The 12,136-nt window shown below is 50.8% G+C and overlaps 1 protein-coding gene across 6 annotated transcripts in view; it reads left to right on the top strand.

Annotated features, from left to right (window-relative positions):
• Positions 1–12,136, top strand: part of TBC1D2 (TBC1 domain family member 2) — a 42,702-nt gene that overhangs the window by 24,540 nt on the left and 6,026 nt on the right. For 3 of the 6 annotated variants that reach the window (XM_006063439.4, XM_006063442.4, XM_025281776.3), the window contains 4 exons: positions 846–1,220; positions 5,763–5,873; positions 7,492–7,685; positions 9,045–9,521. In XM_006063439.4, coding sequence (XP_006063501.3) covers positions 846–1,220; positions 5,763–5,873; positions 7,492–7,685; positions 9,045–9,521 — 1,157 coding nt within the window. Of the gene's footprint in view, positions 1–845; positions 1,221–1,983; positions 3,008–3,639; positions 3,931–5,762; positions 5,874–7,491; positions 7,686–9,044; positions 9,522–12,136 lie in introns of those variants that run through there. The other 3 variants (XM_044940073.2, XM_006063441.4, XM_044940072.2) reach the window with 3 other exon arrangements.

The raw sequence follows: 12,136 nt of genomic DNA, 5'->3' as shown, positions 1-12,136 counted from the left end.
TTGGCTGGGCGATGTAATCCTTTGCTGGGGATCCATGTGTCTAACTAAAACTCTCTCTTTTTTCTTAATATTTATTAATTTTTTTTATGGCTTCCCTGGTGGCTCAGACGGTAAAGAATATGCCTTCAGTGTGGGAGACTCAGGTTTGATCCCTGGGTTGGGAAGATCTCCTGGAGAAGGGAATGGCAACCCACTCCAGTATTCCTACCTGGGGTTGCAAAGAGTCGGACATGACTGAGCGCGCGCGCACACACACACACACACACACACACACACACACGTTAATTTTTTTCACTTGGCTGCGCCAGATCTTAGTTGCAGCTTGCAGGATCTTGGATCTTTGTTGTGGCTTGCTGGATCTTTAGCTGCAGCTTGCAGGATCTAGTTCCCTGACCAGGGATCAAACCTGCACTGGGAGCTCAGAGTCTTAGCCACTGCACCAGCAGGGAAGTCCCTAAAGCTCTTTTAAACAGAAAGAGAGAATGTGGGTGCTAGAATGAGATAGCCCAAGAGATGATGGTCTTCTCAGGTGGTTCTAGTAGTAAAGAACCCGCCTGCCGGTGCAGGAGATATAAAAGACACGGGTTCGATCCCTGTGTCGGGATGATCCCCTGAAGGAGGGCACGGCAACCCACTCCAGTACTCTTGCCTGGAGAATCCCATGGACCAAGGAGTCTGGCAGGCTACAGCCCAGAGTCGGACATGACTGAAGCGACTTGGCGTGCATGCAGGAGATGATACCCACCACCTCCCAGGGCTTGTAGGAGAACTGATGACAGCATTCGGCTTGCCTCTGGCACCTCACAGGCCTTCCCTGAGTTTAGTGGGCGCTTCTCCTTTCCCAGGATCTTGTAAAGATCCTGCACAAGGCGCTAGAGGCAGCCCAGCAGGAGAAGAGGGTGTCCATCGCATACCTGGCAGCGGCCCAGGACAAGGACCGGCTGGAGCTGGTGCGTCACAAAGTGCGGCAGATTGCGGAGCTGAGCCGGCGGGTGGAGGCCCTGGAGCGGGAGCGGGAGAGCCTGGCGCAGACAGCAAGCCTGCAGGAGCAGGAGATAGGGGAACTGCAGCAGCACGTGCAGCTGCTCCTGGACAAGAATCAGGCCAAGCAGCAGGTCATCTGCAAGCTCTCTGAGAAGGTCACCCAGGACTTCATAAAGGCCCCAGAGGAGGCCGACAAGGACTTCCTGAGCCAACAGGAGAAGATGGAGCACCTAAAGGTAGGTAGGGGCCCTGGGCCCTTGGGGAGGACACTGATCTTGACCCCAGGGGTTTTCTAGGTAGAACTGGGATGATCTTTAATCTGGAGAATTTCATATTTGAAACAGATGTTGGTGGAAGCGTTGCTGCACACTCCCTCACTTTCTTATCCAGAGGACCCAATGCAGCTTGACGTTTTCATGATACTCTAAGCTGAAAAGTGAACGTATCTCTAAATTATCAGAGTAGAGATGGAAAAGCCCAAGTTGGAGTCAGAACTCCTAAGCGTTTTGGGGCCGGCCCGGTCAGCTTCCTTCAGTGCCACATTGATGTCCTTGGAAGCCACCGAGGTGCCCAGTGGCCCTCTTCAGCAGTTCTGCACACAAGTGGTGACCTGTGCTGCTGTGACTTGGTCATGATGACGATAATAATCGGTAGCCCTACATACAGATTGTTGATGGTGAGGCGTCCACCATCCTAAGTGCTCTTTCTACATCACTTCATTTAATCCTTGCACCAGCCCTGGAAGGCAGCCACTTATGTGCTCCCCACTACAGATGAGGATGCCAGGGCTGTGAAAGGTGAAGTTGCTTGCCCAGGGCTGTGTGTGGAGGAAGTGAGGGGACTGGACCTGGGTTCCAGCTCCCTTCTCTGACCATTCTGTCTGCTTTGCTGCCTTCCCAGTGCTTCTAGCCACCACTGTCATCCCTTTCTCACCCTCGTGCAGGCCGTGGCTCTCACCCATCTCCCAGGGACCAGTTACTGCTCAGGAGGTGAGGACTTTATTAAAGGTGTGATGCCTGCCACAGGCTGCAACCTCCTCCCTGGAGGATGGTGACAGGAGCTGGGGACAGGTGCTTTCAGCCTGCACCGTCCCTACAGGCAGCCATATAGCCCCAGTCAGTCCTGCCCCAACCCTGGCACTCACAGCCACATAAATATACTTCGGATTACCATGGGAATCCCAAACCGCTATATCAAAGAACTGCTATTGCTGGGGGTCGTGGGGGCGGGGGGAAGGAAAAAAGAGATAAAGGAATGCAGGAGCTTTTGAGAAACCAGTGGGCAGTGTGGTGCAATAGCCACTCCCCAAGCTCTGAAGTCAGGCAGACTGCCTCTTGCTAGCTGTGTGACCTTGGGCAAGTTATCTTGCCTTTACATTACACGGCCTAGCCAGTCCTAGTTGTTAGAAGGATAAAAGATGACACGAAACCCAAATTTCTTTCCCTTTCTTTTTCAGCAGGAAAAAGCACATAACTAGTCTCTGAACCTTTTCCCTTATTTGGTCTAAAATCAGAAATTCTTTTGAGTTCAAAAGGAAAACAGAATCTTTCAAATGCAGATGCAGCTAGGTTGTTAGAAAGCTCTGAAGTGAAAGTTGCTTAGTCATGTCCAACTCTTTTTGACCCCGTGGACTATACAGTCCATGGAATTCTCCAGGCCAGAATATTGGAGTGGGTAGCCTTTCCCTTCTCCAGGGCACCTTCCCAACCCAGGGATCAAACCCAGGTCTCCCGAACTGCAGGTGGATTCTTTACCAGCTGAGCCATAAGGGAAGCTCTGAGTCCCTCACAAAGCGGTGAAGATTGCTTCCATCAGATTGCTTTCCTACTCTGCTCCGCCTGCTAAGTGTCTTTCTCCTTTCTGTGCCATTCTGCTGGAACCCACTGTTGAAGACCCAGTGAAGCAGCATGGGGGTGAGAGAAATGGACTTGCACAAGCATGGACTCACCTAGGAGACTGAATGTGCCCCTGAATTTGCATGTCCAGGAATTTTTCAGTGAGCTCAGAGATGAAGAGACTCTGGGTACGATTCACATCACCCATGCTTACATTGACAGCTGCTCCCCCGAGGTTGTTAGAAAGCCATCCGTCCTTCAGCTGACACCGTGGAGGTGTTTTGTGCTAGAAAGAGTTGAATATACTAGACTCCCTTACTTTTAGCCTTTGGGTCTTTGATCCAGGAGAAAATAGAAGATCCATATCAAAACTCCACTGTTTGTAGGTTTGGGGACAGAACGTGTTCACATCTCCTGCTTGCCCTTGTGGTTGAGGACACTCAACTTTGAGGAAATCGCCCCTTGTTGTCCAAACTGTCAGTGTGAGAACAGAATCACTGACCTCTTGAATACAGAGCTTGGCTGGCAGGGCCAGCCACGTCCTGGAGAGGAGGAAGCACTGATCCAGGGTAACACAGCAGAAATGGCAGCCAGACCCTGGCTCTCCCCATGTCCCATCTGCTCCCTCCCCACTAGCACCAGGGCCGCTCTACACACCATTTTCCAAAGAGGGTTCCCGGCTCCCTCGTCCCTGTGAGAGCAGGTGGGCAGACACTTCTTCCCTGTCCCCTCTCTCCAGTTGTGTTTTCCTCATTTGCTTTCCTGGTGACAGTCACGTGGCTTTTCTCTTCTCTGAGGTCTCTCTTTTTCCTTCCTACAGTTCTGAGCCAAGAAGAACACTCAGGGTAGGGCAGTGAGTGAACGGGAAGGCACTGCCCGGACGCCACCCCCGGACGCCACCAGGCCCACAGCTGCTCCACGGGGCACTCGTCCCTGCCCTCTTTGTCTGGGCTGCAAGCAGGGCACCCTGTGCAACATGTCCCAAGCCTTGGAGAGCCCCTGGACGTGAACTGGAGCTTCTGGGCTGGGAGGGATCTAATGGAGAGGGTCAGGATGGCCTGTCAGCCATGCGCAAGTGACTCATCCCCGTTGTTGAAGTGCCACAGGCAAGGTGTGCTGTTCTTAACCAGGGCCTGAAAGAGATGGGTGGCATTTCAGGGGGTTCCGAGGAGCTCCAGTACCGTAGTCTTTTATGTCTCAGCACAGAAAGAATTCAACGAGATGCAGAGTGATAGATAAGGAGTGATCTATTGAAATAGGACGTTTGTGAGGCTTACAAGAGGCCAGGTGAGAGAGTGCCATGCTAGAGAGCTTACTGGGCTACAGTTTCATAATCAAAAGAAAAGTAGGGACGGCGAGAAGACCTTCTTTGTCTTTCTTGAGTAGACATCCTGCTTCCATCATCAGCTTCTCCAAGTTGAGCAGGGGAGTTTTCTTGTCCTTCCATGGTCAAGCTAGGTCCACAAATTATTGTTTTTTATGTGTGCAGAGAACGTGTCCTAACTTACTGAGCTCACTGGGCAGGATGTGGTCTCAGGCCACCATTGTTTTATTACCTGGGGGCGTGTCTAGTGCTTCTATTGCTTGGGTTGGTTGCTAAGCAAGCCTGCTTGGTTTTGCGGTTAGGCAAACCTTTTTCAAGTAATCGTTAACTTACAAGGGTCTGCTATGATTTTTCTATTTATAATCCCCTAGTGGGATTTGCTATTTTTTCAATTTATTTATTTTTAATTGAAAGATGATTGTTTTACAATATTGGTTTTGTTTCTGCCATACATCAGTATGAATCAGCCATAGGTATACATATGTCCTCTCCCTGTTAAAGCTCCCTCGCACCTCCCACCCTTTCCCACCCCTCTAGGTTGTTACAGAGCCCCAGTGTGAGTTCCCTGAGTTATGAATTATTTAATCACCTACTTACTCTGCCCCTATCAGTCCTATCTAGTCACACCTGCAGCAGTCTCTCACACTCACCTACAGCCAGCCCAGTACAATTGTTTGAACGCAAGAGAAAGGGATTGAGTTTCAGCTAGTAAATGCCCTGGAATCACGTGAACATGTGTTGTCCACTGCTTCTGCAGAGTCCTTCCAAGCAGAATAAAGACGGAGCCACGGCTGTGGTGGCTGTGGTCGCTGTTTCAGGCTCCTGCTTCACCCGCCTCAGGGGTGGTCAGCTTCTCCTTGCCCCAGACAGGAGGATTCATGCTCCCTCCACTGGACAGCTTGCAAAAAGGAGAACTCTAGGCTTAGAGATAGGCCTCACAGATTTATTCATAAGAGAGACAAACCAAAAACATCTAGGACTCAAATGAAAAAACAGCAACAGGAGAACGATTATATCTAAGTTATGGTAAATTCATAGAATAGTCATCTATGACTATTAGATCATGTCATCTATGACTTCATAGAATAGTCATCAGACGTCAAAAATCATCTTTAGGAAGCTTCTGTAGAAACAGAAAAATATTTACAAAGTGACACTACATAAAAAATTTTCACCCAAAATTGCTCAATATGATCACCAATGTGTGATAAAATATGTTTATTTAAAAAACAAACACTACTGGGATGGTTGCTATTTTGCTCCTTGTAGCAGTGTACACATTAGCTCACTTAGTCTCCAGCTGCCAAGTGAGTTTGTTGAAACTTGCCCCTTTTACAGAAGAGGAAGCAGAGTCAGAGTGACTCAGTGGGCCTCCCGTCCAGAAATCAGAGCCAGGATTTGAACTCTAGGCTTAATGCTCTCTCTACCATATCACACTGGTATCAAGATTAGAGAAGGGGACTATCAATATTTTTTTTTTCTATCAGAGTTCCTTTTCTGTTTGCCAATATTGGGAATTATTGGATATTTCTGAAGGAAGTGTTGGCAGCACATCTGAGAGTGAGGACCAGGGAGATGGTTCTGGTGCAGCCCATTAAATGCTTTGCTCTCTTCTTCAGGATGACATGGAAGCATACCGGACTCAGAACCGCTTTCTCAACTCTGAGATCCACCAGGTCACAAAGATCTGGAGGAAGGTGGCTGAGAAGGAGAAGGCCCTCCTGATGAAGGTGAGGGTCAGGAGCCCAGGTCTGGCCATCTCTGTCTCCAGCCACCCTTCCAGTCCACTCACCCCCTCACCACTGTCTCACTCTCTCCTCTTGACCCGACTGCTCGCCCTCCAGACTGTGCCCTTCGTGAACTTCATCCACATGTCAGAGATCTGCTCTGCTGGCTGCTGCTTCTGATCACAGGGGTGAGAGGAAGAGGCAGGCAGCCACTGTTGTCCTACCTCCCCACTTTGTAGCAAGCCCAGGGCCCCCTGGATTTAAAGGGCCAGCACCCTTCCCCCCAACCCCCTGCCAACTTCATACTTCTCTTTTCCCCCTTTTGGGAGCCAGGTATTAACTATATATTCCAAAACAACTGCAGATGTGGGGGAAATTAGAAAGTGACCACATGTGCCCAGGGAAAGGCACAGAAAAGACTTAAGAACTTAAGTTTATACCTTATTGTTTATCCTTGAGGTATAAACAATCAAAAACAGCAAACCCTAGAGTAAGAGGGAGAACCTGATTCCCAGAGTTACCACTGTCAGTTTTAATAATACAGTGGCTAGTTATTTTACAAGCAAAAGCAAGTTTATTTGGGACTAACCAGAGGAATTACAACTTGGGATCCATGAACTGTGGTGAACCGCAGGCAAATTCAAGGAACAGGGAAGGGAAACTTGCTTTTTATAGGGAAAAGGGAAGGGTTAGGAGGGACTGTGATAACCAGAAAGTCCACTAGAGGTATGGAGGCTTCTCATTGTTTGGACTGCTGAAGTCTCTGCTTTTCCTGCTGGAGAATGAAGTGGAGGCACCTTCCCATCAGAGATGTAGGTGTACACTTCTTCCTGCTTGGAGCAGTTAGTGTTGCAGGGGACAGGACCTGAGAGGTCCCCAAACAGGCCTGACAGGACTCTTTTCTTCGCTGAGCTTTCTTTAATTAATTCCACCCCACCTTATTAGGTTCAGATGTTCCATTTTCAACAAAATATCATGAGGCATACAAAGAAACAGGAAGATATGGGGGCAGGCAGATGGGGAATGTGCAGTGTGTGCCCCACGAGGTGGGAGAGACATGGTGTGCTGGAGGAACAGGAAAAGCCCCCCCAGGTGACATTAGAAGGCACAAGGGCAGTGTCCAGAGCTCCATGTCCATCCCCTGGGCACTGCTTGGGTATGCCCCCTACAGGGAGCTTGCTCTGGGCCAAGTGCCCTGCAAGGGCTTTGGCTCATCTGAGTCACACAAGAATTCTGAGGCAGACACTATTATCCCCAATGTTCAGATGAAGACATTAAAGCACAGAGAGGTTAAGAAATTTTGCTGTAGGTCACCCAGCCTGTAGTGGCTGAACAGGATGGGACTGCAGGCCACGCAAGAGCCTGTGCTGCCCCTGCCCACTTCGCCCCTCTTGTTTCTGAATCTAGCTCCAGCCCTGGGCCTGGTTCTCTAGCCTGGGGCCCTTTCTGCCTTACTGTAAACTCTTGCATTCGGAGCTCCTCTCCTTTTCTTCATATGAATGGCTGGGGCTGGGGGGATGGGAGATGACAGCTGGAAGGGCTGGACTGCCTAAAGCTGTTCAGGCCTCTGGCCCAAGCCCAACCAGGTGGCCTGACCACCCCCGACCTCTCCCTCCCACAGTGCGCCTACCTCCAAGCCCAGAACTGTCGGGTGGAGAGCAAGTACCTGGCAGGGCTGCGGAGGCTGCAGGAGGCCTTGGGGGTGGAGGCCGGCGAGTGCTCGGAGCTCCTGAGGCAGCTCATCCAGGAGGCACTGCAGTGGGAAGCCAGGGAGGCCTCAGCCGACAGCGTCGTGCTCAGCCCCAGCACCATCAGGTGAGCCCGAAGCAGGGCTGGGTCTGCAGGCCCCGGGTGCCGCCAGCCACCCTGCTGCCAGTGCTGCTGACCGTGTGTGAGTGCTGCCCATCCCTTACCTCCTTGGACCTTCAGACGGATGAGCATGTGGTTGGGATGAACCCCATTTTATAGCCGAGAGGTGCGGCAGGCCCCTGCCCAAGGCCACACAGCACACTAGTGTAGCTGCCATGGGCCTGCCTCCCAAGTTCTGTTTTGTCCCGCTGCCCCAGACTGTCTCCCAGAGGTGTTTGTCAGAGAGGGGAGGAGGGGACACAAGCCACCTGCCTCCTCTGAGCCAAGCCTTTGCTGAGGACAGTGGACCCCGGCAGTTAAATAAAACAGAATGGGCTGTGGCTGGGGTCAAAGGTCCCTAGAGGCTGGGTGATCCAGTGGCCAAGCACCCAGGCTTTGGAGCCGGACTTGGCTTTCTCACTGTGTAACCTTGGACAAGTCACTTTACCTTTCTGAGCCTCCTACTCAGCCTCCCTAAGACGTAGGCTGAGATCACCAGCTTCGCAGGATCATGAGGATTAAATGAGATAGCACAGGCAGAGCACATAATAGGGGCAAATGAATGCTGACTGCTGAAAGGCTGTGCGGAATGGGTCTCCACTGCCCGGTCCTGCGTGTTGTTGGTGCTGCCTGCTCCCCTTCTGGCCTTGGGCTTCCTGGCTGCGGAAGTGTGGCTGTCCAATGGTAGTACAAGCCTCCTAGGACCTAAGGCTTCATGGAGTAATAAGAGGGTTCTTTTTTCTTTTTTTAATACTTATTTGTTTGGCTGCATCAGGTCTTACTTGCAGCATGCAGGATCTTTGTTGCGTTATGCAAGATCTTGCATTGTGTCGCACAGACTCTAGTTGTGGCCCACATGCCCCAGAGGGCACAGGCTTCATTAGCCGCAGCACATAAGCTTAGTTGTTCCACAGCCTGTGGGATCTTAGTTTCCCAAGCAGGGATTGAACCCACGTCCCCTGCATAATAAGGCAAGTTCTTAACCACTGGACCACCAGGGAAGTCCCGAGGGTCCTTTATGTTTGCACAGAATGAATGAGCATATCTCTTTTAGCACTTGCTATGTACCAGGCACTGTCTAGTCTAGCCCCTAGCAGTTTACATCCGAGGATTTCACTGGGTCTTCGTGAGGCAGTGCAGGAGCTCCTGTACCCACTGTACAGAGCAAACTGAGGTCCAGAGCACTGAAGTGACCTGCCCGGAGCCACATGGCCTACCTACAACAAAGCCCCTCAGGCTCCCTGCCCAGGCCTCACCCTCTCCTCACTGCCCCTTATCTGGGGAAGGGCCTTGCAAAGTGTTGCTGACACGGACTTTTGCTGGCAGTGAGTATGACGAGTACGGCTTCCTGACGGTGCCCAACTACGAGGTGGAGGACCTGAGGCTGCTGGCCAAGATCCAGGCACTGGAAGTGCACTCCCACCACCTGCTGGCCCACGAGGCCGTGGAGCGGCCACTGCGGGAGCGCTGGGCCACTCTGGGCGAGCTGGCCCCCTCAGCAGAACTGAAGCAGCTGCTGCGGGCGGGCGTGCCCCACGAGCACCGGCCACGTGTTTGGAGGTGGCTGATCCGCCTCCGCGTCCAGCACCTGCAGGCCCCTGGCTGCTACCAGGCGCTGCTGAGCCGGGGCCAGGCCTGCAAGCACTCCGCTGCCCGCCAGATTGAGCTGGACCTGAACCGGACCTTCCCCAATAACAAGCACTTCACTTGTCCCACCTCCAGCTTCCCTGACAAGCTCCGCCGGGTGCTGCTGGCCTTCTCCTGGCAGAACCCCACCATTGGCTACTGCCAGGGCCTAAACAGGTAAGCTACGCAGCCTCGACCTTCCAGGGCACCTCTCTGTCCCTTTGGAGCCACCCAAGAAGCCAGGGAGGTCAACCAGATGGGCACAAGCAGGTGAAAGATCACACTGAAAACAGAGTTGGGTCAGAGCCCCAGGCTCCTCGTCCCGTGCCCTCCCCTGTGATGTGTCCGCAGGGTGGTGCCGCTCCCACAGAGAGCACACAAGAGGGCCACTAGGGTCGTGTAGCCCACTGCCTGGGTCAGGGATCATTGCTTTAAACAAAATCCACTCGGAGGAGCCCAAGGGAAAGAGAATTTGTAAATGTGACAGAGGAGGCTCCCGAAAGTTGGGAAAGGAAGTAGGGCTGGGGGCAGATGGTCATTGCAAGCCGAGGCAACTGCTGTCTCTAGTGGGGCCACGGCACAACCCCAGGGGGTCCCATTCGTGCCATATTCCAAGGAGATGCTGTTCCCTGAGACTTTACAGCCCTCTGTGGAGGTCTCTGACCTCTCATAATACATGGCTGCTTCCTTCTCTCTCAGCAGACCAATCTTACTGTCATTCTGTGGATATTTCCGGCCCATCAGGACTGTCAGAATAGAGACCTTAGCCCCTGAGTCAAGGCTTTCAGCAACCCACTTGTTGACACCCTCATGTTGCAGGCCTAAATTCCCAAAGGAAGGAGTCTGGCCCATCCTGGATTCATTTTTACTTCTGGTTCAACAGCAGGAGACAAGGGATGATAGGGGGGAGCTGGGATGGGGTGACTTGGTAGGGCTGGGACTCTGGCCCAGCTCTGTCTTCAACATGTCCTTTTGACTGCTTGTCCCCATCTGTTTGACTTCTCTGACTTCTTGGGAGGCTTGAAAGAGACAGAGAGGTGCCTTTCCAGTACTATGGGGAGCTCTCAAGGCTGCCCCCATAGAGGTGGCCTAATCTCAAATATATCCCAAAGCAAGTTTTGGTTCAACTTAATTTAAACACATATATACTCAGACAAAATTTACATAAGCCATTCATATAGAAGCTCTTTTTTCAGAATAGGGAGTATATGGCATTTACTTAACACAGAATAAATATTCAGAGTGTCCCTACTCAAATTGGAATGGTTCCCAAACGTAGCTGTTTTTAATACCTTTTTCCAGCTCAAATTGGGTGAAACTGAGCACTTGTTGTTTAGTTGCTAAGTCACGTCCCACTCTTTGCGACCCAGTGGACTGTAGCCCACCCGGCTCCTCTGTCCATGGGATTTCCCAGGCAAGAATACTGGAGTGGGGTGCCATTTCCTTTTCCATGGGATCTTCTTGACCCAGGAATTGAACCTACATTTCCTGCATTGGCAGGCTAATTCTTTACCACTGAGCCATCAGGGAAGCCCTATACATGTACAGTTTCTGGGAATTCAGAGTTAAACCTGAACAGTAATGCCTCTCAGTCTATGCCTCTTTGGAAACTTGTTCAGATTTCACACTACTCTAAACATCTGCTATAGGGGGTGTCTGAAGAAATTTATACATTTATTCATTCAGCAGTTGAGCAGAAACGTGCACACTTATCTGTTTGAACATGTTAAAATTCAGAAAGGACAAAACTTCTGAATCCTCTTTAAGATGAGATTTGAAGGGAACTGAAAGCTATGAGATTAGTATGAATGGTTTGTATATTTCACGCAAAGGTCAGGTAGGAGCTAAGACTTAAGGAGAGCCTCCTGGATGCCAGGTACATACCTGATGTCATCTAATCCTCAGGAAAGCCCTGAGAGGTGGGCACTGGTGCCCACATTGCCCAGCTGACACAACAGAGTGTCTGAGAAGCTAAGGAACCTGACCTGGGCCTCACTCTGCATAGGGGCTAAGCCAACTGCTAACCCTGGTCTCCAGTCCCCAGACCTGGTCCTTCCTACCGTGTGCCCACACACTCACAATGGGAGCTGTGTGGCGGAGAGTGTGCTGAGAGCACTCAGAAACTTTTTTTCCTGATATAACTTTTTGGGGAGCAAGAATGGGGTTAGCCACATATGAGCTTTGGAGTCGAATCTATGCTGAAGGAGCAGGGGGAAATTCCCATAGCAAGACAGTGTCTGGAGGTAAGCCTTGTGGAAGGCTTGTAGAAAGAAAGAAGCTTCTCCCGGGGTGGGAAGAGGCTGCACAAAGGCTGCTGAAGGCTGTAGACGAGCAGCTGGGGTATTTCTTTACTTCTTTCTTTGAATGCTGTATTTATTGGCATTTAGGCAGATATTCATACTATTGCTTTAAATAGAAGGTTATTCGTACAGTCCATGGGATACCAAAGAGTCGGGCATGACTGAGCACGTGTGCACACACACACGCGCACACACACACACATTTGTAATAGAGCCTGTTGAAATGTGGAGAGTGCTCTGTATTCTTTCAAAGGCCCTTCAAACCCAGCCCCTTTCACTTGTCTGAGTGCTGCCTTCCAGTGGCAGCCATTAGAACTGCATGTGTGGTGTCTCAAGAGGACAGAACCTGCTTTTATGCAACAAACCCAGCCTGTTTAGAGCAAGACACATATCATAGTAATGATTTAATACTAGTTCAGAGCAAAATTTTAAAGTTCATTTCTCTCTAATATATAAGTAGAGTTATTTAAAGTATTAATAGTGTTTTCTTTC

Source organism: Bubalus bubalis, chromosome 3 (assembly GCF_019923935.1).
Source record: "Bubalus bubalis isolate 160015118507 breed Murrah chromosome 3, NDDB_SH_1, whole genome shotgun sequence".
NCBI lineage: Eukaryota > Metazoa > Chordata > Mammalia > Artiodactyla > Bovidae > Bubalus > Bubalus bubalis.
This window is presented reverse-complemented; position numbering and strand designations above follow the sequence as displayed.